The sequence below is a fragment of the Trypanosoma rangeli genome (assembly GCF_003719475.1).
Source record: "Trypanosoma rangeli strain AM80 chromosome Unknown Tra_15.4_contig_00026, whole genome shotgun sequence".
Classification (NCBI taxonomy): domain Eukaryota; phylum Euglenozoa; class Kinetoplastea; order Trypanosomatida; family Trypanosomatidae; genus Trypanosoma; species Trypanosoma rangeli.
In genome coordinates this window covers 52,504-73,282 of record NW_021705771.1, presented here as the reverse complement: position 1 = coordinate 73,282, position 20,779 = coordinate 52,504, and the positions used below count along the sequence as shown (strand labels likewise).

General features: G+C 58.4%; 12 protein-coding genes across 12 annotated transcripts, besides 18 other annotated features; 11 read left to right on the top strand and 1 right to left on the bottom strand.

The window, feature by feature from the left end:
• Window positions 1-3: 3 nt before the first annotated feature.
• On the top strand, window positions 4-432 carry TraAM80_01327 (protein kinase; the record flags this gene model as incomplete). The annotated part of the gene is made up of 1 exon (XM_029378379.1): window positions 4-432. One exon carries the CDS (start codon window positions 4-6, stop codon window positions 430-432), a length of 429 nt encoding a protein of 142 aa, XP_029241763.1.
• Window positions 433-529: 97 nt separating this feature from the next.
• Window positions 530-551: a microsatellite.
• A 387-nt stretch (window positions 552-938) lies between these two features.
• Window positions 939-955: a microsatellite.
• Window positions 956-1,056: 101 nt separating this feature from the next.
• Window positions 1,057-1,095: a sequence feature (A-rich).
• A 92-nt stretch (window positions 1,096-1,187) lies between these two features.
• Window positions 1,188-1,223: a sequence feature (A-rich).
• A 191-nt stretch (window positions 1,224-1,414) lies between these two features.
• Window positions 1,415-1,446: a sequence feature (GA-rich).
• A 113-nt stretch (window positions 1,447-1,559) lies between these two features.
• Window positions 1,560-1,586: a microsatellite.
• Window positions 1,587-1,688: 102 nt separating this feature from the next.
• TraAM80_01326 (uncharacterized protein) lies at window positions 1,689-3,950 on the top strand (the record flags this gene model as incomplete). The annotated part of the gene is made up of 1 exon (XM_029378378.1): window positions 1,689-3,950. The coding sequence occupies one exon, from the start codon at window positions 1,689-1,691 to the stop codon at window positions 3,948-3,950; it is 2,262 nt and encodes a 753-aa protein (XP_029241762.1).
• Window positions 3,951-4,165: 215 nt separating this feature from the next.
• Window positions 4,166-4,199: a microsatellite.
• Window positions 4,200-4,411: 212 nt separating this feature from the next.
• Window positions 4,412-4,477: a microsatellite.
• Window positions 4,478-4,532: 55 nt separating this feature from the next.
• Window positions 4,533-4,562: a microsatellite.
• A 457-nt stretch (window positions 4,563-5,019) lies between these two features.
• Window positions 5,020-5,041: a microsatellite.
• Window positions 5,042-5,252: 211 nt separating this feature from the next.
• Window positions 5,253-5,291: a sequence feature (A-rich).
• A 55-nt stretch (window positions 5,292-5,346) lies between these two features.
• On the top strand, window positions 5,347-6,111 carry TraAM80_01325 (uncharacterized protein; the record flags this gene model as incomplete). The annotated part of the gene is made up of 1 exon (XM_029378377.1): window positions 5,347-6,111. The coding sequence occupies one exon, from the start codon at window positions 5,347-5,349 to the stop codon at window positions 6,109-6,111; it is 765 nt and encodes a 254-aa protein (XP_029241761.1).
• A 770-nt stretch (window positions 6,112-6,881) lies between these two features.
• Window positions 6,882-6,947: a microsatellite.
• Window positions 6,948-7,071: 124 nt separating this feature from the next.
• On the top strand, window positions 7,072-9,657 carry TraAM80_01324 (uncharacterized protein; the record flags this gene model as incomplete). Its single annotated transcript, XM_029378376.1, has 1 exon — window positions 7,072-9,657. The coding sequence occupies one exon, from the start codon at window positions 7,072-7,074 to the stop codon at window positions 9,655-9,657; it is 2,586 nt and encodes an 861-aa protein (XP_029241760.1).
• A 17-nt stretch (window positions 9,658-9,674) lies between these two features.
• Window positions 9,675-9,749: a sequence feature (A-rich).
• Window positions 9,679-9,732: a sequence feature (GA-rich).
• Window positions 9,750-10,287: 538 nt separating the features above from the next.
• Window positions 10,288-10,317: a microsatellite.
• Window positions 10,318-10,345: 28 nt separating this feature from the next.
• Window positions 10,346-13,441, top strand: TraAM80_01323 (uncharacterized protein; the record flags this gene model as incomplete). Its single annotated transcript, XM_029378375.1, has 1 exon — window positions 10,346-13,441. The coding sequence occupies one exon, from the start codon at window positions 10,346-10,348 to the stop codon at window positions 13,439-13,441; it is 3,096 nt and encodes a 1,031-aa protein (XP_029241759.1).
• Window positions 13,442-13,567: 126 nt separating this feature from the next.
• Window positions 13,568-13,590: a microsatellite.
• A 259-nt stretch (window positions 13,591-13,849) lies between these two features.
• On the top strand, window positions 13,850-14,332 carry TraAM80_01322 (uncharacterized protein; the record flags this gene model as incomplete). Its single annotated transcript, XM_029378374.1, has 1 exon — window positions 13,850-14,332. One exon carries the CDS (start codon window positions 13,850-13,852, stop codon window positions 14,330-14,332), a length of 483 nt encoding a protein of 160 aa, XP_029241758.1.
• A 146-nt stretch (window positions 14,333-14,478) lies between these two features.
• TraAM80_01321 (uncharacterized protein) lies at window positions 14,479-15,396 on the top strand (the record flags this gene model as incomplete). The annotated part of the gene is made up of 1 exon (XM_029378373.1): window positions 14,479-15,396. One exon carries the CDS (start codon window positions 14,479-14,481, stop codon window positions 15,394-15,396), a length of 918 nt encoding a protein of 305 aa, XP_029241757.1.
• Window positions 15,397-15,886: 490 nt separating this feature from the next.
• TraAM80_01320 (uncharacterized protein) lies at window positions 15,887-16,393 on the top strand (the record flags this gene model as incomplete). The annotated part of the gene is made up of 1 exon (XM_029378372.1): window positions 15,887-16,393. The coding sequence occupies one exon, from the start codon at window positions 15,887-15,889 to the stop codon at window positions 16,391-16,393; it is 507 nt and encodes a 168-aa protein (XP_029241756.1).
• Window positions 16,394-17,393: 1,000 nt separating this feature from the next.
• Window positions 17,394-17,894, top strand: TraAM80_01319 (uncharacterized protein; the record flags this gene model as incomplete). Its single annotated transcript, XM_029378371.1, has 1 exon — window positions 17,394-17,894. The coding sequence occupies one exon, from the start codon at window positions 17,394-17,396 to the stop codon at window positions 17,892-17,894; it is 501 nt and encodes a 166-aa protein (XP_029241755.1).
• A 110-nt stretch (window positions 17,895-18,004) lies between these two features.
• On the top strand, window positions 18,005-18,397 carry TraAM80_01318 (uncharacterized protein; the record flags this gene model as incomplete). Its single annotated transcript, XM_029378370.1, has 1 exon — window positions 18,005-18,397. One exon carries the CDS (start codon window positions 18,005-18,007, stop codon window positions 18,395-18,397), a length of 393 nt encoding a protein of 130 aa, XP_029241754.1.
• Window positions 18,398-18,527: 130 nt separating this feature from the next.
• On the top strand, window positions 18,528-19,028 carry TraAM80_01317 (uncharacterized protein; the record flags this gene model as incomplete). The annotated part of the gene is made up of 1 exon (XM_029378369.1): window positions 18,528-19,028. One exon carries the CDS (start codon window positions 18,528-18,530, stop codon window positions 19,026-19,028), a length of 501 nt encoding a protein of 166 aa, XP_029241753.1.
• A 513-nt stretch (window positions 19,029-19,541) lies between these two features.
• Window positions 19,542-19,844, bottom strand: TraAM80_01316 (uncharacterized protein; the record flags this gene model as incomplete). The annotated part of the gene is made up of 1 exon (XM_029378368.1): window positions 19,542-19,844. One exon carries the CDS (start codon window positions 19,842-19,844, stop codon window positions 19,542-19,544), a length of 303 nt encoding a protein of 100 aa, XP_029241752.1.
• Window positions 19,845-20,067: 223 nt separating this feature from the next.
• Window positions 20,068-20,087: a microsatellite.
• Window positions 20,088-20,471: 384 nt separating this feature from the next.
• Window positions 20,472-20,506: a microsatellite.
• Between the last annotated feature and the right edge of the window lie 273 nt (window positions 20,507-20,779).

Sequence of the window (20,779 nt, the reverse complement as noted above, 5' to 3'; positions counted from 1 at the left end):
GAGATGGTCGTACACTGCTCGCTGGTGCTCAAAGAGGCGAGTGGTTTTTTGAAGCGGATGTCACGCAAGCGTATTCTCTTTCTCACGGACCTCCCACGACTGTTCTACGTGGAGCTGTCGACGCGCGCCGTGAAGGGCACCATCCCTATCACTGCACACCTTTACGCTGAAGCGGTCACGGCGGAGTCATTTCGTGTTGTGACGAGGGAGCGCAGCTACGTGTTCAGGGATCTCAGCAAGTGTGCAAGCAGATGGGCCGTGCATGTCAATGAAATGGTGAACCGCCTGTACCCGGTGGGTAGCCACGTTGATGTAGCTACAGTTTCGGGGAGCGGCGGCGGCAAACTTCACTGCGGCGGTGCGTCCCAAGCCATGTTTGACAGGGGCAGCAGCAACGGTAAAGGGGTTGGTTGCCGCTCGAATGTATGGTAGCACGTAGAGAGGGATTTGCGATATCTGTTGCTCTTTTTTGCCCGAGGTATGCAAGCTGCGTCCTTGCGCTGCACCGGTAGGGCCGTACGCGTTGCGAGTGTGTGTGCGTGTGTGTGTGTAGCTTCCCCTTTTCTATCCTTTTCGTCTTCCCTCGCCTCATGCAGGGGAGATAGGGGGTGGAGATGGGGGGTGGGGGAAGTTTCTGGGAGGGAGGCAACACACATGAAGTGCGAGAGGGGGAGGGTGGGGGAGTGGGGAAGAAGGACCCTTGGGGTGCGATGGCGACGATGCATTCAGCCAGCGTCAAGCGACGCCCGTTCCGTTTATACTTCTGCATACGTCTAGGTATCTGTCTATCCATAGATGCATACTTTCATCATTGTCTCCTCACCTCCCTTGGCACCTGCGTGGTGCTGTGGCGGGGGTGACGCAGGGGGGAAGGTTTTTCACCGCCACTCTCCGCGCCTTATCCTACTGAGGACGCAAAATTAACTGCAAGCACACAGTTATTATTATTATTATTCCCCTCCCCCCCCCTCCTGTGTGTGTGTGTGCCGGCGCGGCCCGCCCCTCTTCACAGCACTCGTGCAGGACCAGAGTGACACACGAAATGCATTTGACGCACTTCTTCATTTTTCCTTTTTTTTTTTCTCTTCTTTGTTCCTGCGTCTATGCGACTTCTACGCACTGCTATTCTGCGATTTCCCCCTTCTCCTGTTTTTTTTTTTCAACTGCGCTGCCTCTTTGAAGTCCACTTTTTTTTTTGCTTTGCTTTTTTATGTTTGTTTTTTCCTTCTACCTTGTAGTGGTAAAACGGCGGTCTGCACTGCGTTGGGTGGGGAGGAACGACTCCGCTCGCAGCCTGCTGCTGTGCAGTAGCTGCTGGTAGTGCTAAAGGAGGCGGTGTGTCTGTGTGTCTGCTCTCCGCGTGCGGTGCTTCTCCGCCCGCTCACTGGTGGCCGTCAAATGTTTGCCTCATTTATTCTTTTGTTCTTTTGTTCTTTCCTTCCTTCTGTGCGGGTGCCCCCTTGTGGCTGCTGGCGGCGCCCCGACGTAGTCATCGGTAGTAGCGGAGCTGGTGCGGTATACAGCAGCGCGAAGGCACCTCCTCCCCTACACACACACACAGAGAGAGAGAGAGAGAGAGAAAAAGAAAAACACTCAACTAAGAGAGCAGGGAACAGAAGGAGAAGAATACAAGCAGGAAGTGTTCATTACCCACTTATACTCACTTGCTCAAACACACACAAAGAGGCATGGGCGCTGCACCGAGCGCGGATATACTCCGAGAGGCGCCCTTCCGCCCGGCACGCGGCGACTTCGGTCGTGTCATTGCGCTGATTCCCATGACGGCAGATTTCTTCCCGTCCGCTGAGTCCCCACTCTTTGGGCAGCTCTACGAGGCTCGCTGCGATCCCTACGTGCGGTACTACTCGCGCCGGGACACAAACACAGACGTCAGGCTGGACGTGATTCCGCCTATTGCCTTTACCAGGGAGGAGTACTACGCATCATGCATGGATCTCACAAACACGTGTCGGCTCTACGAGACCGCCAATGAGCTGCGCCAGAGCTACATGGCAGACCCGTCGCAAGACCACTGCCTGATTCGCCCCGTTCCCTGTGCGGTGGCCTTTCTCTACAATGACCGCCGGGACACGCCGGAGGGGTCTGTGGTGCTGGGTGGCGCCTGCGTCACAGTCATTGGCGGCATTGGATGTGAACTGAAGACATCTGAGGTCGAGACCGAGGCAGCGACGCTGGACCTGATGATATTTCTCCGTAGGTCGGCCGGCGACCACAACATGGTGCGTGCCATGCTGTTTGCTTCCTGGCTGTTCCACACGCAGTGCACAGAGACTTGCGGGTTGCCGCGTGTTCCCATGGCCCCCGTGACCTTCCGCGCACTGAAGACGAACATTCCATTTCTATGCTTTTTACGCGAGATGCGAAACCGTGTGGATCTCCTTCATGCAAACACCGAGGAGCACTCCATGTGGATTGATGGGGCGTTCGTTCGCGGCTCCGTCACAGCTGATCATGCGGCAGAGTTGTGCGGGGCGTTTGCGGCGCAGTACCGCCTCCAGCTTGAGGCAAAAACAGGCACAAAGCAGGATGTCCGACCTCTGCCGCTGGCAGCTCGACCCGTCAGCTCCGCAAGTAGCAGTGTGGATGTGGGGGAAACAGGCTCCACGACTCTTGGTTTGACCACCGCCCGCTTTCACAAACAGTTCTTCACCCTTGCCGGATTCATAGAAAAGGACAACGTCGTTATCCCCGCCGTGATGCACAGCTCAAACGAGGTGTACGTTGTGTGCGTGGATGCCTTGGTGCACGTTGCACAGTGTGAAGAGACTGTGGCCGGCGATGCCGGTGGGACGGGCGTCTCTGGGGCCTGCTCGTTGAAGGTGCGACGCGGTGACATCATTCGGTTTGTGCCGGGGGCCACAGAACAGCCGCAGTGGCCACCACCCTCCAGCGCCAGGGGCAGCTGCAAGGACGTCACAGATGAACCGGCAGCGGAGGAGCCCACTGCCACCGAAGGCGTCGAGAAGACGGGGTCGTGGCAGGCGACGCACGGTAGCTGGCAGGTGGACGCGAGCATCCACCTGGAGAACGTCTTGCTTTCCTTCGTGCACGATGAGTGCAAGAGCGCTCGCGAGGCGCAGGCGACCGACCCGCATTGGCTACGGGACAAGGAGACTGGTGAGCTTGTTGCGGATAGTGGCTTCCTCATCTGGTGCTTCGAGCGCAAAGGCACGAAGTACTTCTACGGCACCGTGCCGAGGTTTGCCAACGCGTTTAGACATCGACGGGATACGGCGCGACGTGCTGCCTCCCATGCGGAGGCGGATGTGAAAGCTTTGACGGCTGGAGAGGAGGGCGCGATACAGCGCAGAGGCACCGCCACCACCCCCGTCTCCTCCAGGGTGAGGGCATCGGGCAAAGGAGCATCGCAGACCCACGCGACCTGCGACAAGGAGCGGGATTCGAGTTACAATAAGGGCGATGACAAGTTGGCACGCGACACGGCGCATCTGCCACCGTGGATGGTCACGAACGACATGAGCCAAGGTGCCATGTTTCCGTTCTACCCCACCATGGCCACGTTTGCCCCCATGCAGCCGTGCTACCCGGAGTCACCGCCGCTCGTGGTGATGTCGCAGTCGTTGAAGTACAGCTCCGTGTCAGGGGGGGTATCAGGCGAGTCATTGAGAGAGTCGTCGTTGGCGTTCGACGACGGCAATGTGCGACGCAATGCGGGCCTGTACGCCGCCCCGGAAGCACCCCCTCCGCCATGCACGCCGGTTGTGCAGTCGGTGGGCATGCCGCCCGCACAGCCGCTGCAGTACTTTCCATACGTGCAGCCTATGCCGCAGCCGCTGCAGGCGGCGTACTACTGCGTTTATCCCACGCTGTCCCACCCGGGCGCGCAGCCGCTGCAGCCGATTTCTTACGTGCCTGCGCAGCTGCCCCTGCAGCCCAATGGAAACCCGTTCTTCATTGTGCGACCGTGACATTTTTTTTTTTTTTGCATTGCGGGCGGATGCCTCGTCGCCTGGTCTTCCTCGTACCCCGTGCCTGCCGCGTGGAACCTTTTTTTTGCTTTGAACACACTGCTCCGTGTGCTTCGTAGACACTTTTTAAAACTTTTCTTTTCCTTTCCTCCCGTCTCGCGCCGCTCTACGGGCGTCACCGGCGGCAACAATTTGGCTCGACACGGCAGGTAGGCAAATAAAAATAAGAATAAAATGAAACCAAACAAACGTGAAATTGAGACGTGAGTTGTGCGGCGTCTCTACAAACAAAAAAAAACAGTTTTCAGTGGGCATATACAGGAAATACCCCCCCCCCCCCGTCTCGCCATATATATATGGGCTCACTTGACTAAGCACATGGACTGGGGAACGTAGAGGCGAAGAACGAAGGCGATGACGACTGGAACTTTCCGGCGGCGAAGATGGGGTGGGTGGTTTATACAAAACAACAACCAAAACAAGAACAAGAACAAAAAGCAAACAACGGAACAGGAAGAACAAGGACATGCACTAAATGCGTCCTTGTACACATACATATATATACATATCTCTATCTATCTGTATATATATATATATATATATATATATATACTCATACACACGCACACGTGCGCATCATTTTTTTGTTTTTTGTCTTTGTTTGTTCTCCTCCTCCTCCTTTTTTCCACCTTTTCTCTCACTCATGTGCGTGTGTGTGTGAGATTAGCACGCATTGCTGTTGTTGACTTTTCCGTTTTCGCGTTATAGCTGGCGGATGACGCAACTTCACGGGGGTCTCTTTGGGGGGGGGGGGGGTGCATACAGCTGGCGGTGCGTCCGCGCCCGTTTTCCTCTGTGCGACGAAACGAGGATGCGAAGCTCCGTTCCACGCATGCCGGCGGGGCGGCACCCCCATGCTGTTTTCTCCTATTCCCTGCACGGTGGCCCGCCGACGCGTTGATACCATTTTTTTTTTTATTGTTTTTGCTTATCCTTGCGTTGACTGCTGATCGGCCTCTTTCTCTTGCTCCAACTCCGAAAGGAAGTTTTGGTTGCTTGAAGTTCCACGTTTTTTTTTTTTTTCATTTTTTATGGTTTCTGCTTGTCACACTGCCACTTCGGCCTCTGCCCCCACCGCAGGGCTGGCCCCGTTCAGGCAGCGCTGGCACGTGTGCGGTTGCTGTCCGCGTTTTTTTTTCTTTTTGTCTCCCCCCTGCGAGCCGTAGGGCCGTGCACGACGCAACAACACTGATAGGGGAACTGGACGTCTTGTGTGTTTCGTGCCCCCTTTTCCCGCGTCCCTTCTTTGTTTGTGTTTTTGTTTGTTGTAGTTCTTTGCTTCCCGCGCCGGGCAGCCCTTGTGGCTCTCGAGCCTCACACTGCCGCCTCCGCCGTGATGGGCGAGCGGCCACCCGCAACGTGTCCCTTGGCACTCGTGCCGTCCGCGTGGCTCCCGTCAGTATCTAAAATTGCTATTGTGCTTATTTTGCGTGTCCTTTCTGATTTTCCTGCTTGTTGCCCCACCGTATCGCGGCGTTTGCGCGCTGGACCTTCTTTTTGCTTTTTTTTGGTTTTGCTGCACTCTTCTGACGCTAAACTGGGGGCAGCGGTGCGCCGGCAGACGGCTGCACGCGCGCATTTTGTGTTATCGGGGCCTCCACCACGGCAGGGGGGAAACCAAAAGGCTCAAGGCGCTGTTTCGGCAACGGCAAAAAAGGTGGAAAGGGAGAGGGAAAGCATCAATCAGCAGAAAACGATGGCACGACGGACCGGTGGAGCCGCGAGAGAGGTGGAACTGCTGGCGTTGAACGGACCTGACGGGTACCGCTGGCCTCGCCGTCTGTGTGTGTATTGCCCGGCCCTGTGGAGCGATGGACGACTACGAACGCCAGGCGCCAATGACGGCGGGTTTGGTGTGGCCTCTCGGTGGTGTTCCATCGTGTCTCCGGCGGGTGTGGCCCGGGGCGGGAGGTGGTGCGTGTCGTTGCCGTTGCGCCGCAGTTTGCGCGGTCTGCTAAGGAGGCAGTGGGCCCTCCCCCGCACTGTCGACAGTCCACGTGTACCGGCGGGCAATGCAGTCAGCAGTGTGCGGGGATCGAGCACAGCGTCTAGGGAGTGGCGTTTGTGTGTGTGGGAGACCACCTTTGCGCCTCGCCACTGAAACCGGCGGTGGAGGCAGACGCGGTGAACTACATGCATTTAGAGGAGTACCACTTTCCTTGACGCCAGCTGCCGCAGCCACGCCGCTGGGCAAGTGAGGGCTCCACAGCTGACAGCACCGTCCAGAGCCACTGCGGACGTCACTCGCACTGCCCCCCGCAGGGGTGACTGGAAGGGTTTGCAGCGCTCCAGCAAACTCCGCGGCGTGAACTGTGGGAGCTGCGTGAGTTTGACGCATACAGGGGCCGGATATGTTTGCGAATGGACTGTGTGTCGTTGGTCTGCGACAGCCGCCAGTTCATTTTTTGTTGTTGATGCTTTTTTCTTTGTTGTGCGGCGGACAGGTGTTTCTCACGCCTCTTGTTGCTCTCTATTTTCTACTTTGTTTTGGTGTTTCTCCCTACACTTGTGTGTTTTGCTCCTTGTGTTTGGTTATATTGCTGCAGCCTCCAGAGACCGCGTCTGTCTGTGTGTCTCTGTGGCTCCTCCTCCTCCTCACGGGCGTCTGCTTGTGTTGCCGTTGAAAACGCTCTCAAGGGTGAAAACACGAGAGAAGGGCTCAGCAGGCAGTAAAAGGGCACAGGCAGGGCTTCTCTCTTCGCACCGCAGACATTGAGCGGCCGCAAGGGCATAACTACCCAACTGCGTTTGCAACGTATACATTACACCTGTGCACACACGCATACACATACACATCCATCTGTAGCTCCGCCAGGCGACCAGACGAGGGAATAAGCAGGAGGAATATTTCTCCACAGCCGCGAGGGAGAAAAAAAGGATAAATACTAAAAATTATATTAAAAGAAAGAAAAAAGAAAAATAAAGAATAAAAAAGAAGGCTAGGAAATTATTGTTATTTTTTTTTTTCTCCTGCTCTCCGTTTTTAAAAATATTGAGGGCTGCAAGTGGAGGGAGGTTAACGGAATAATATCTATAAAACTTGGCATACACGGCGAGGGGAATGGGGGCGGTGCCAAGCCGGGAGACGATGCAGCGGGGGCTGTACGTTCTGCGGCCACCGGCGGGCGGCAGTGTCGGAGGCAGCAAGAAGCAGGAAATTGTGTTGATCCCGCTGACGAAGGAGTTCTTTCCCTCCCCTGACTGCGCTCTCTTCGTACAGTTCCACAAGACCCGGTGCGATGCGGGGGTGAACTACTACTTTCGCCGCCCGGGTTCCCCGGGCGACCTGAGCCGGATACCGGCCACCGACAGCAGCGACGGGGAGTCGTCCAACCCGTCACGGGAGGCGTTATACAGCGGGGTTGTGGAGCGGGTGGAGGAGATGCTGTTTGACACTGACGAGGAAATGCGGCAGGCGCACGAGCGTGCCGCGGGGCTGATCTCCCCGGATAGCGGCAGGGCCAAAAAACGCGTCCTTCCCATCATATGTGCTGTTGCCTTTCGCTACAACCCTAGCAAGCTGGCACAGCAAAACAGCAACGCCAGCATCAACGCTTCACATCAGCTGCAGGCGGTGCTTGAGCAGGGGGTTTACCTCTGCGGGTCGATTGTGAACATCGTCGGCTGTTTCGGGTTCGTGCCCATGGAGGTGGAGGGGGTGCAGGTGGCCGCCGCGGGCCTGGGCAGCGCCAGTGCGGGCAGTCAAGCATACTGCACCGCGCCAAGCCCACCATGCCCCTCCTTGCGTGATGGATTGCTTCTCTCGGACCCTCGGAACCAAATCCTCAGCTCTGGAATGCAGACCCCCGCGATACCACACCCGAAACTATGCGAGGACCAGTTGAGTCTTTCCACCGGCCATTACCCGCACCCTCCTGTGCAGCCCACTCTGGCAGTTGCTTCCTCTTTGGCGTCATCGCCGTCGTACAACCCACACCAGCGGGCGCCCCAGCAACAACCTCGTGTGCCCGTGCCAGGAGCAGCCGGGCTTATTCACCTGGGCGGCATCGCTGGGGCAAACTATGACCATTTCGTCTCGCTACCGCCTCCTGTGGCGGCACCGTTGGCGGCGATTGTTTTCCTCACAAAATCTGCGGGCGAACAAAATCTCAGTCGCGTCACTTTGATGGCAGCGGAGATGTACTACAACCAACTCATTGACGCTGGCTTGCTGCAGCGCTCCGCAAAGCAAACAACGCATTCCTCGTATTACGCGGGGTCCAGTATGCCACCCATGGACACGTTTAGTTTTTCCTCACTCATGACGAATGTGCCTATTCTCTCCTTTCTGCATGAGATGCGCTGTCGCTTGGGGCACGTGGGTATTGACCCTCACTTTGGCAGCCCCCAGCATTCGCGTTCGAGCTCGCTAAACAGTTCCACATCTACACTTCCTGGCACCCCTGTTGGGCTTGCTGACCCCACCGAGTTCGAGACGTGGATCACCGAGGACAACATGTTTCACGGTCGCATTGGGAAGCAGTTGGCGGAGCAGCTCTGCCTTTCGCTGGCGGAGCACCCGGAGATACTTGCGCGGCGTGTGGAGCCGCTTCCCTCGGATGACACCTACTGGCGCTTCCGCGGACTTGTGGACCGCCACCATCCCCCGCCGCTTCCCCTCAGCGAGGGTGGCACCACACCTGTGGAGAAGCTGGACGTGTACGTCATGGGGGCTGCAGTGGTGGACGGGTTTGACGAGGGGGACGTGCTGCGCTACGACGCTGAGGTTGGACTGTGGGTGGCAGACCGCACCATCCCGCTCGACGCGGTGGTGCTTGCGGCGATGCGGCCGCACTGTAAGTCTGCACGCGAGGCCCCGCCGGATGACCCTGGCTGGGTGGTCACAGTGCAGGAGGTTCAAGAGGGTGACGAGGACGGCGATGCGACCGAGGTGCAGGCGGAGGCGGAAGATGGAAGTATGAACAACAACCTTGAAGAGCGGCTGGACGCGGTGGAGGGCGCAGGGAAAAGGCGGCACAAACATGTTCATGTGCGGGATGGAAATTTTTACATCTACCGCTTCGAGTTGAATGGCAGGACGTACTACCACGGCACGGTTCCCAACTTCGCGAACCCCAACAAGGGGTGTGTGCAGGGGGCGTCGCTTTTGTCGGCCCCGCGCAGAGACGGCGCCGCCGCCGAGGTGAGGCCTGCACCACCGCCTTCCGCGGGGCCCGGCGCGGGAGATGCGTCGAAGTCGGGCGTGTGGGGGAGGGGCGGAAATGGGGGGCCCAGGCAAGTCTTGCCCTCCATCACCTCCGCCCTTTTTTCGCTTGTGCCGGACGGCGCCGGGGACGAGGTGCAGGAGGGCGGTGTCTCGTACCTCCCCACACGTGTCACCTCCACGGCGGTCGACACGGCGAAGCGGTGGATGGGAACACTGTTTCAGTACGCTGCGAATACGCGCCAGGCCTTCGCTGGAGTCGGTGCGGGTGCCGTGAATGGGGCAGTTTCACGCTCGCCGCACCTTACGTCCCCGCCATGGATTTCAACCCCTCTGATGCGGCGGCAACCGACGTTTGTTGAGGTAGGGCCCGAGGCAGTCCAGAGCGCGGCGTCGCAACGGCATACGGTGGAGGAGAAAAACGGGTTCGTTAAACGCTTTATACATGATACGCGATATGTGTGGGATTGGCGGAAGTCTTGAGAGGCAGACGCGCGCCATGCGTTTTTGTGTATTTTCTTTTTCCGTTTTTTTTTTTTTGTTGTGTGTGTTTTGTTTGCATTTGTTGTTGTTGTGCTACTTCGTTGGTCGATTTCTTAGTGACGCCTCTCTGCCTGTTATTCCCCTCCTGACCATCCCCCCACGTGTGTGTGCGTGCGTGGAAGTGTCTCTCTTTCTCTTACCTTCGCTCTCTCTTACCTTCACTGTGTGTGGTTGGACTGGAAGAAAGACGTTTGACACTCCCCCTCTTATCCCTTCTTCTTTCTGATTTTTTTGGTTGAGTGCGTTTACGGAAGCGGTTTGGGATGTGGTGTGCAGCAGTGATAGGCCCGTCACTGGGCGCCTTCCTTTTTGTGAGTATTTTTCTTTGTGCTGTAAAGTCTTTGGTGGCGCTCCTTCTGCTGTTGTGGTTATTCATAGAAGCTACCACTACCATTATTATTATTTTATATTTTGACTGCTGACGTTTGTGCAGTGTGCGGTGTGCGCCGCTGCCGGCGGGGGCGAAAACGGGGCGTTGCAGGCGCCTGCGAGGACAATTACGCACCCTGCACCTTATTTCTGCGGCTTGACACCTTCCTTCGTGTCTTTTTTGCTTCCTCCCCGATTGCCTGTTTGTTTGTTTGTTTGTTTGTTTGTTTGCTTGCTTGTGTGTGTGTATGCAGGGAATATGACTGAGGCGACCGGGGCCTCTCCCGTCCTCGCCGACATCGTTGAGCGGCTCATCGGAAACGGCGCGGAACCTCGCAGCATGCTACGCCCCATTCAGGCCATTGTGGGGAGGCCCTTTCCACGATGCCTCTCAGACCGATGCTACGGCCAGCGCACGGCGGACTCGCGATGCCGCGGCGAGGCGATGCGGACCACCCCTGCGACAGCCGCGGGCCTCACTCATGGACTCACGGCCCACGTGCAGCCGGAGGTCGACGGAGGTGCGGACAACCACGCAGATCCCGTCAGGCTTGGCCTGTATGCGGGCACTGGCGTGATGGCCACACTGGCGCGTCAGCACCAGTGGAAGGCAAAGGAGTTTGCAGACCTGGCACGGGGCTACTACGCCGTGCCGCTGTGCTTCCCCAAGACAGAGGCGGAATCTCCCGCGCCGGTTCAGGGCGAGGCATACGTCGAGCTTTTACTGCAGTTTTTGTGCAGCACTGTCCGAACGCATCGCGAGTGTGCTACAGCGGCGTTGCAGGCACGGCTCATGGTAGATGCGAAGCTGCGGGAGCGGTGCGCTTTTGGCCCTGGCTGCGCGCAGCTGCTGCATTTGCTCATCACTGAGCTTTCCTCCGGCCACACGGTGCCGTGCAGCACCGCCGCGGAGTGTCTTGTATGGCTCCTCTACGACATCACCCCCGAAGTGGTGGAGGCAGTGGGGGAGATTGGCGTTCCCCCAACAGACGCGGCCGCACGCGCAGAGGAGGCGCGGCAGCATGAGGATACCACCACCGACAACAATGAAACAACGTTTGCGGATCTCTCTGAGTGGATGCGGAGCGGCGAAGACAAGGCCCGCGCGCTGGAGCAGCTGGGGTTGACGACGAGCGTCATGGATGCACTTGGTGTGCTTCGACCGTCGGTGGCCGCACGGCTGCTGCTGGGCGGCGGAGTCTTGTCGCTCCCACCCGTTGCCGTGCGCTTGGCGTCTGACCCGCGCTACGCTGGGTTTGTGGCGGAACGGTTGGGCAGTGTGGTGGCGGGGGTCACACCGCTTGGGGAGATTGTGGAGGAGCTGCTTGTGCTGCGGCGGGTGCTGCACGTGAGGCAGGCCTGCATCGCGCTGCTGCCGCTGCTGCATGAGGTCCTCGTTCTGTTCCTCCGCCACGTGTGCGCCGCACCCGGCGAGGAGCTGCACTCTCTCATGGAAGTTGTAGCGTGTCTCGCGGCTTTCCTCGTGCTTCGCGCCTTTGTACGCCATGGGCTGTTTGGTGTCTTCCACGACATTGGCGACACGCTGTTCACGGCGGTTGGCGTGGGTGCATGCATGCCGGCAGAAATGTGGCTGCTCCTCACCGCCGCCCCGATAGAGGCATGCGGCGTGGAGTTGGCACGTGTCGCACTGCAGACGCTGCTGCCGCGTATGCAGGCAGTCGAGGTCGGTGTGGGGGACGCGGCGTCACCGGGCCACTGCGTTGCGCTCCTCGCCACCCTCACTTCGACGCACTACCTGGCAACGTACTTCACCGTCATTGGAGGTGCGGCGGAGGCGTCGGCGCTGCTCGGATTTGCGGGTGAGACCCAACAGTGTGTGCAGGACATGCTGGCTAACTGCCTGCTGACCTCCACGGGGCTGCAGCACGCATTCACCCGATTTTGGGATCATCGGGTCGTTGGAGGCGCCACCACCCCAGATACTCCACCGTTCATGTTGAATATGCAGTCGTTTGTAGAGGCAGCTTGGGCCTCGCTGACTCACGCACGAGTTCGCCTGATGGCCGCAACGCACAACGCCTTTCCCGCCTTGCGCTGCGAGGCATCGATGGGATACGCCGCGGCTCTGGCCATTGACTTTGAGCAGCACTGCATGGCTCTTTCCCAATTAACGGGGCACCTGCTGCCGGACGAGTTGTGCACCATGATTGAGGTGGCCGGCTTCATGCATCGGCACACGCGCACCATGCCGGTTGATCAACGGCGGCACTACACGCGAGACACGTACGTTGCCGAGATATTTATTCTGCATGGCATTGCCGCGACGAAGCACTGCCTGGACGCCGCCCCCACGATGATAGCAGCGATGCTTGGGTTTTATAACGACACCGAATTTGGCGCGGGGGCCGCTGCACTCCCACCGTCGCCGCCATCACCAGTTTTCGAGTTAGGGCAGAGCTTGGGCCGTGCTGTTGTACAGACGCAGTGGCCGTGGTTTCTCTTCCCTCTCTATGACACGGAGCTCACGTGTAAGTCCGCCTGGTGCGCGTGGCTGCAGCAGGCACTCGGGGCACACCAGTGCATGAAACGCCTCTTGGGATGGGATGTGATTTTGTGTCACGCCCTCAAGTGGGCCGTGCTGCACCGCGAGACGCAGCGGGATTGGGCAATTCAACACGAAGGGAGTGACGGCGCGTTCTCCTCACAGGACGCAGATCTCATGGTGCTGCTGGAGGCGCTCTGCAGCGGGGTGCTGCCGTCTTTGGGGGGCGTCATTACCGATACAGCTGCCGACACTCTGAAGGAGCTTACTGCCTACGCCGCTCCGCACGCGGAGGAATCGATGAGCAGGCGTCTTGTTGCGGCACTTGCGGTGACCGCCACGGCCTGTGCACCGCCCGTTGCCGTCGCGCTCGCTCGGCTTATTGCCCACACCGTCGTAGGGGGGAACGACACACGGCGCGGCGCCTCACCCCCGGCTCAGCCTGCTGCTGCCACCACCACCACCACCACAGAGAGCGCCAATGCAAGTGACGGGTGTGGCAGCGACTGTACATCCTCTGTGAGTTCTGAACATCTTTTGAGGCGGTGGGCCGCGACAGGGCGGCTGAGCGATGCACTGCCGCCCACTGGAGCCGTGACGTGGGAGTTAGGGGACTTTGTGGAGCTCCTGCAGGTGGTGGCAGAGCGGCAGGGGGCATTCATGCGTGCGGGCCAACTGGGAGGCCTCATCCTGCAGCACCTCGTGGAGGGTGCCGCCCGGGCCTACCTGCGCCAGCACCACCCACCGACTGCCTTTGAGCGCCAGGTGCTGCGCCGCATGCAGGCGGAGCTGACGTGGTACCCGGCGTGTCTGCACGAGGCCCTGGCCGACCCGCAAGGGCCACACCAATAGGTAAGCACTCTGCAGGCAAACACAACCGGCACCTTCTGGTGCCACAGTTATGGCTGCCTTCAACGAACATATTAAGAAGAAAAAGTAAAACAATGACAAAATTTATTGCGCCTCTCGTGATAAGGGGAGATAGATAGAGAGAGAGAGAGTGGTGCACTGCGGCTAAGGTTGCTGCTACACGCTTAAACATTTTTCATGGCTCTTGGCGAAATAATATCAACGACACCAGCAACACCGGCTGCCCGTAATGCATTATATGCCATTTTTCTTTTGGCTTTTTTGCCTTGCTCCACCGAGGTCGCGTGGTCGCAACAAAACAAAACAAAAAGGTACACGGCCTTACGGGTGTGTAAGTAGGGCGAACGAAGGCTGCGCAAGTGATACGCGCGTGTTAGTTTGCGGCGAGCAATGCTGCAATGTGGCGTGTTGTCGTGCACGCGGGTGTTGCAGTTTGCGTGGAGGCAAAGCTACCGCGACATGCTGCCTCCAGCCGCCACCGCGGCGTACGTGCGAGGTCAGCTGCGTCCGTGTGACCCGTGCGGCGGCGTCAGCGTGCCTGTTGTGGTGGAGAGTCCCTCCGACGCGGCGGGCGTCTACGCGTTTGCGGCCCAACCGACAGCGTTGGCAGTGCGTACACTGTGCGAGGTCGCACGCCCAGCCCCTCCGCCGTCGCTCACAGAACGCGCCCGCGCTCTTGCCAGGTTGTCGGCGGTACTGCGGGAGAATGCGGCGCTGCTTGCCTCCGCGGATGCGTTGGTTATACAGGGATGTGCCTGCGCGATGCACGCCTCTCGCTCAGCGCTGCACTGGACTTCATTGCCGTGTGCGAGCAGCGGTTGCACACGCCCCAGGGAGCACCACCAACAACAACGACGGAGGATGCGGTTGTGACTGCGGTGCACGCAGGGGAAGTTCTTCATTCACTTGGGTACGGCGAGGGCGAACGTCACACCGATCTCCACGTTGGTGACACTTCCACTGGAAAGGCATCTGTGGCGTTGTGTGTGACAGCAGCGCACTACCCCCTGCAGTGGGGCATGGAGGCGGTGGCGACTGCGCTGCTGCGAGGGAGTGCGGCGGTGTGGCTGCCCTCACTCGAGACACCGCTTTCGGCGCTGTGGCTCATGCATCTCCTGCATCGCGGCGGCAGGAATGCGGTGGCAGACCCACGAGAGGCGGTGCACATCATTCTCTGCCGCAGTGATGAGGTTGTGGCGGCCTTTACGCGCCAACAGGAGGAGGGTTTCTCTGTAGTGGGGCTGACAAACGGCTTTAGGGAGCAGCAGCTGCATCGCCTGCCCCAACTCCGCGGTGCCGTTCCTCTCTCTCGCGATGTGGGCGCCTCGTGGATGGCGGGTTGGCATCATCGCGTCATGAAACCTTCATTGGCTATGGTGGGGGAAAGTCCTTGCTGCGCGGACACGGTGGCGGCACGCATCTGTCAAGACGCCTTCCACAGTAACGGGCGGAGGCTGTACGCCCTGCAGATTGTATTTGTGCCCCAGCAGGACATTCTGTTGGTGTTGCGCAGCGTGGCGCAGTACGTGCGTGGGCTGCGCCTGGGCCACAGCCTGGATGCAACGGCGGACATGGGACCCCTCCTTGGGGCAGCGCACATGGCTTCCATGAAGGATATTATCGAGGCAGCGGTGTGCTGCGGCGAGGTGAGGCTTCAGCATGTTTGTGGTGGCTTTGAGGTCGCCATGCCTGCGGGATACTTTTGTCTCCCATGTGCCTTTTACAGCAGCGTCGCCAACGTGACGCCTGCCGCGACGGAGGCATCGCTTAACGCCGTGCTTGCAATAACTGCGCGACTTCGTGGTGGGTTGGACCGTCTTGGCGGCGGCCCTTTTGTAATTGTCTGCGGGTACAACCCACCGCAGCAAGGGGAGGTGCTCGAGAGCGTCCTGCGTGACGCGTCGTCGTCGTCGTCGTTCGCGGTGCATCACTGGTGACACCAGGCTTTGGCAGGTGGCGTGGCGGCCGGCCGCTTTCCCGGCCTTTCCGCAAGGATGTCTGCGGTGTGGGCATAGTTTTGATTTCCCTTTCCCCCCTGGACGCCTGCGCCAGGCGTGGGACTCGACTGCCCCTCCTTTTTTTCTTTCACTTCTATGTGTGTGTATTTCTTTTCCCGCCCGTCTTATTTTTGCAGACGGGATGCGGCATCGTTGCAGAACTGTTTTTTACTTTTCTCCCTTTATTCCTTCTTGACTCGTTGCTGAACTGAAGCGCAGGTGGCAAAACAACATGTAACGGGAGACACAGGGAGCAAGGCGAGAGAGAGCTGTAGACGCTGCAGCCAGCAGTGCCGGCTTTTTCCTTGTGACACTCGCAACCATTTATATATATGTGGCGGTATAACTCTTTCTCTTACTCTGCCCGTGTGCCTTTTCTGCGGCTCCACTCTGTTTAGTGGGACTAGCCTCCCTGCGGCAGGCGCTCTACATGGAGAATGGGGAGGACGCCCCGCTGTGGTTCATTACCCCCCCGGACTTGCAGCCGCAGAACATCGCTGCTGCCAACGACCCGCCGGCGGGCGCGCCACCGCTGGGCTTTTCATCCGCAGTGCGCTGCCAGCTGCGTCTGGTACCACTCATCAAGCGCTACTTTTTTGCACCAGGTAGTGTCCTCTTTCAACAGCTGCTGGATGCAGGGGCGCGGCAGCACCTGCGCTACCACTTCCACTGCACGCAACGCCTGCCACCCACAGTCTGCCTCGACCCCACGATGCAGTGCTTTGAATTGGAGCAGGGCGGGCGCGAGGTGCGAGTGTCGGCGGAGGCGGAGGTGGAGGGGCACAAAGAGACCGTCTCAGCACCTTTGGGGCTCTTTAGCGCACCCCGCACACTGTACAAGCTGCTAGTAGAGACCACTGAGGGGAACCTCTTGGATGGCGCGAGTGCCTTTAACGCCGCACTGAGGACGGAGTTGGAGGGTGGGAGTAGGGAGTAGCAGCACACTGAACGGCACCACCGGAGGCGGTGTTGGGGATGGCTGCCCTCCTAACAGCGGTTGCAATGGAAATCCACAGCAGGAACGACGTGTGAGCCCTGTGCTGTGCGTCATCCTGCTGCTGCGCTACCACACCTGTGTCACTGAGGTGCTAAGGGAAAGTCGTGCTTCCTTTAGCTTAGCGAAGACCGTGTGGGAGGCGGATGCGACGCCAGGAAAAGAGGACACGACAGCGTTGGTGGTGGTGGACAAGGACGGCAGGTCGTAGCTTGTGTGGGAGGTAAATGGTGTGAAACTGAGTGCGCGCGTGGGTGGATTTTACGGCTGCTGGACGGTGGTCAGGTTGCTTAGCCACGCGCCAGACGGAGAAGCATCTGCCTCCACGTCGCCGAACTCACTCTTGTCTTCCCTGCCTGCTCAGGTGGGGCCTTTTGATCTTAGAGGGGGCACCCTGGTGGTCACGGGGTGCGTGGAGCGCGACATTGGCGAGTGTGAGCAGCCATATGTGTGGATGACCGCCTGCAGGGCGTTTGCAAGCGCAATGATGGAACTCTCCCCGCTTTTTCTGAGCGGAGCGGAACCACAGCCGCAGCCACAGCCGCAACCGCAACACGGTGGATATTTGGAGGGGATTTGGAGGAGAGGTTACTGCCGTCTTCACTGCCGCTGCTGTGCAGCTTGATCTGGACTTTGTCCTACAGCTATTCAACGTCCCACAGCTGTAGCTGTGCCGCCAGGTCCACCTTTTCATGGATAAGCTGGAGGATATGGCGCAGGATGTGCCCACGGTGGCCAACGTGCTTGTACTGCAATGAAAGCGCAACGATCAACCACCGCATGGGAGTCAAGCGGGTTAGCGGCATCGAAATCGACAAGCTGCAGCTTCACGTTTTCATCCCCAAGCGTCTCGGTTGGTGTGGGGCAAAACATATACACACCACAGCTTCTCATGGTACCGGTGGGGAGCGTGCAACCCTGATTCGCTCCCACCGCTGAGCCCATGAGGGCAACGAGAGTGTTGCATACACCGCCGCTGGAGATACTGCAGGAGAGGGGTGTTCACAGCTACTCCTCAGATGGAGCTGCGGTATCGCGCCTTTCCAACGCAAAGGTGGTTGGGGCGCTTCAAAAGCTCTGGGGCATTCTCTTAAGTGAAACAGCGGAGACGCTGATGATAGCCCTTGCCTCACGCATGCCCCCACCCTTGGTCTTCCGCAGGGAACTGCGCTCACCCAACGCGAACTCGCGCCGGATTCCCACCGTGCCGGGTAAGATCCCCCGCAGTGAACCAGAGGCATGTGCGGGCCCTCTGCTACAGTGCGGTTCTGTTCATGCGCATGATGTCGTCTCTGTGGGCCGAGGATTTGACGGAGCCCCGCTTTTGCTTTTCCTGTCCTCTGCCTTTAACCAGGCGTCCGCCGGGGGCGGGATGGGCGCAAGCCTGTCGAACTTAAGTGGTGGCGGCAGGGCGTTTAAAAACTGGGCCCCGCGTCAGTGCTGAAGGTTCCCGACGCACTGGTGGCATTTGGCGACTTGATTCGATGCGACCGTGCGGCGGGGTGCTGGTACGTGGACTCCACACTGCCTGCGGAGGACGTGGCTCTGCCGTGGATGCGGCGTGTCACTGGAGAGGCCAGTGAAGCGAAGGACCTGGACGCCCGCTGGCTGCTGTACCGCTCCCCAGCAAGCCCCAACCCAACGAAGGCTGTAGGCGGCTTTCTGCGTCTGGGCCGCTTTCGACCGTGGCACATCAAACACGACGGCTACTCCTACTTGCACTGCATTGCGATGCGGAACGGTGGTGCGGACGGCTTCACCGTGGAGGCAGAGAGGGGCGCATCGGCCGCCCTGTTATCAGCGAAGCAGGCAGCCGGGAAGAAAAAGAATGGCGCCTCCCCGACTGCGCCGCTGCCAAGGGCGGATGCTGCATCCCAAAAGACAGGCAGCGGTGCCGTGACAAACAATCCCACCGAGGTGGTCTCGGATCCAGGGTCGGGAAAATAGTTTGCGTGAGGTTGCCGGTTGCCCCACACGATGCCGTTTACACCTAACGTGCTCATAAAGAGGCACAGGGCTCTAGCCATGGCTGGTGGGCCGGCGTTTTCTGCAGCGACTGTTGGTGGTGGTGGTGCGAATGCAGCTACGAACGCGTGGGAGTCCCCGTTTCTGGCGGTATAAAACATTGGGGATGTATTTGGGCCTCTTGCAGGGGAGCAGGCACCGAACTCCTACGTCACCAGTGTCAACACCAGCCCGAATGCATTTCAGGGACACAGTCACGCTTGCTTGTACCGATTCTGCATGTATCGGGAGCAACCGGGGTACTCACCATGCCCAGATAGTAATGTCTGGGACCGGGAGGACTCCATGTCCGTATCAAGTAATAAGCATGTATGGCTGGAGTGAAATTCTTACTGCGCCAAAGGTGGGATACTTTTTTAGGACATTTCGCGGCAGCGTCTTTGCGGGAACCGTTTCGAGTCCCATTGACACCACTCTCTGGGAATCTGTTGGCCGTCATGCATTCATCTACGGGTTTCTTCGCGACACCCCGGGCGCCTTCCACATGCTAAATGCCACCTACTATGACAAACCCCGGAACTGCGTCGTTTTCCATTGGAAAGGGCCCCTTTGATGGGCCATAGTATGCGCTCCCAGTGATGACGGCCGTGTTTTGCAGGGCAGCTTCGACGGTCCCTTTCCCCTCAGCTTCGGTGGGAGGTTGCGGAGCAGAGGCGAGACAAGAACTTTTGTCACACCACCGCTGCCGGGGAATACGCTGAGTGTGGAGGATGTCAACCCTACTAACGCATAGATACGGACAGCGCGGCCCCTTGGCACCCGCGAGAACAGCATGAGCCCGTCCCAGGGCGACGAGGAAAGGGGTGAGACACCGCGGTATGACATGCCGAAGAGCCCTTCGAGGGGGTCGTCTCAGTCGTCTTTGCCCAACCCCTTCTCGTCGGTGCGTGTCTCCAAGGAGGACCGTCAGTGCCACCACTGGAATCCATGCGGCGTCTCCTGAGAGCTGGCGGTACACCAACACCGAGCGCGACAGGGGAGTACCCTACCTCACTCGGTTTGCCTCGCTATCTACTTTTTTTTCGTTATCTGTATCTATCACTTTGTCACCGTAAGGGCATGGCGCCTAATCAGTCTCAAACAGGGCAGCTGCGGCATCACACGGCCCAGTCCACAGCGGAACAAAGCGGGCTTTCCAAAACGAATCCTTCTGGGAGGTCCATGGCTTCCTTTCCTCAACAGTGCAACTGTTTTTAGTTGTGTGTGTGCGTTTGGGGAAATGGGCCTGCGGATTCGGGATGCGTAAGCGAAACAAGGGGAGTCGGCACCACTCATAGGATTGGCGCGGCAATGCCGCATCGATCGCCGAGCCGTGTCGCTGCGGGGCAAGCATGTAACCGGAGTTGTAGGCCACACAACGGACTAACATGCAGGGCCGAACCACAACCCATCACTCAATTAAAAAGAAGCAAGAAAATAAATGTTTTTCTGGTAGGCACTTATCTTTTTTTTTTTTTTCGCAGAGGCTAAGGGTGTAAAACGGGGGCCGGCAGTTGCCAGGGGGGGGGGGGGGTGGCGATCGCGCGTATACGCGGCGAAGCAGCTGCAGAATGGTGAGAAGCAGCAAAGGAAAAAAAAAAGAACGGATGCGTTATATATATATATATATATAACAGCGAGGGGTTATTCCACGCCATGAGGCGGCGCAGAGAGGCCTCAGTCGAGGAGGCAGCGAGGGGTGTGGCGGTGGCGGCGGCCCACAATTCGGTTTCATGCACCGATACTCCAAACCTTGTCGTTGCAGGGATGTATGCTTTCACAAACAGACAAACGCCGTCTGCGTGTCTGTCTCACCCCCACTGCCTCTCGTTCTCCGTATGAGTGAGCGAATAACGAGATGCAAGTATGTGCCGTAGCCTCTTCCTCCCCCCCCCCTGTTCCCTCCTTTCCTTCATCTTTGACGGCTATGTTTGTATTTATTTTTTTCCCTTTGATTTTGTTGGAGTTGTCAGCCCCGTCCAAACACAACTAATTGTGTGTGGTGCATACTGTGAAGGAGTGAGCGAGGGAGAAAGAGAGAGAAAATAGAGAAAACGCGAGGCGTGAGCGTGCGGGACGTGGGGGGAGGAGGTTGAGGCAGTGGCTTTAAGGTGGGGGCGCAGGAGAGGAATGACATACGCTGCGTCATGCGAGGGGTGCTCTTAAACTGGTTTAACGAGCATTTTTTTTGTCCCTAGTTTCTTCTTTTACCATTTCTTTTTTCCCTTCTTTTCCACCGTACGCTGAGCATGGCTATGGGCGTCTCTGCATCGACGTATATATAAATACGCCTTCACGCGTGGATGTATACCGTTCTGTCTTCCT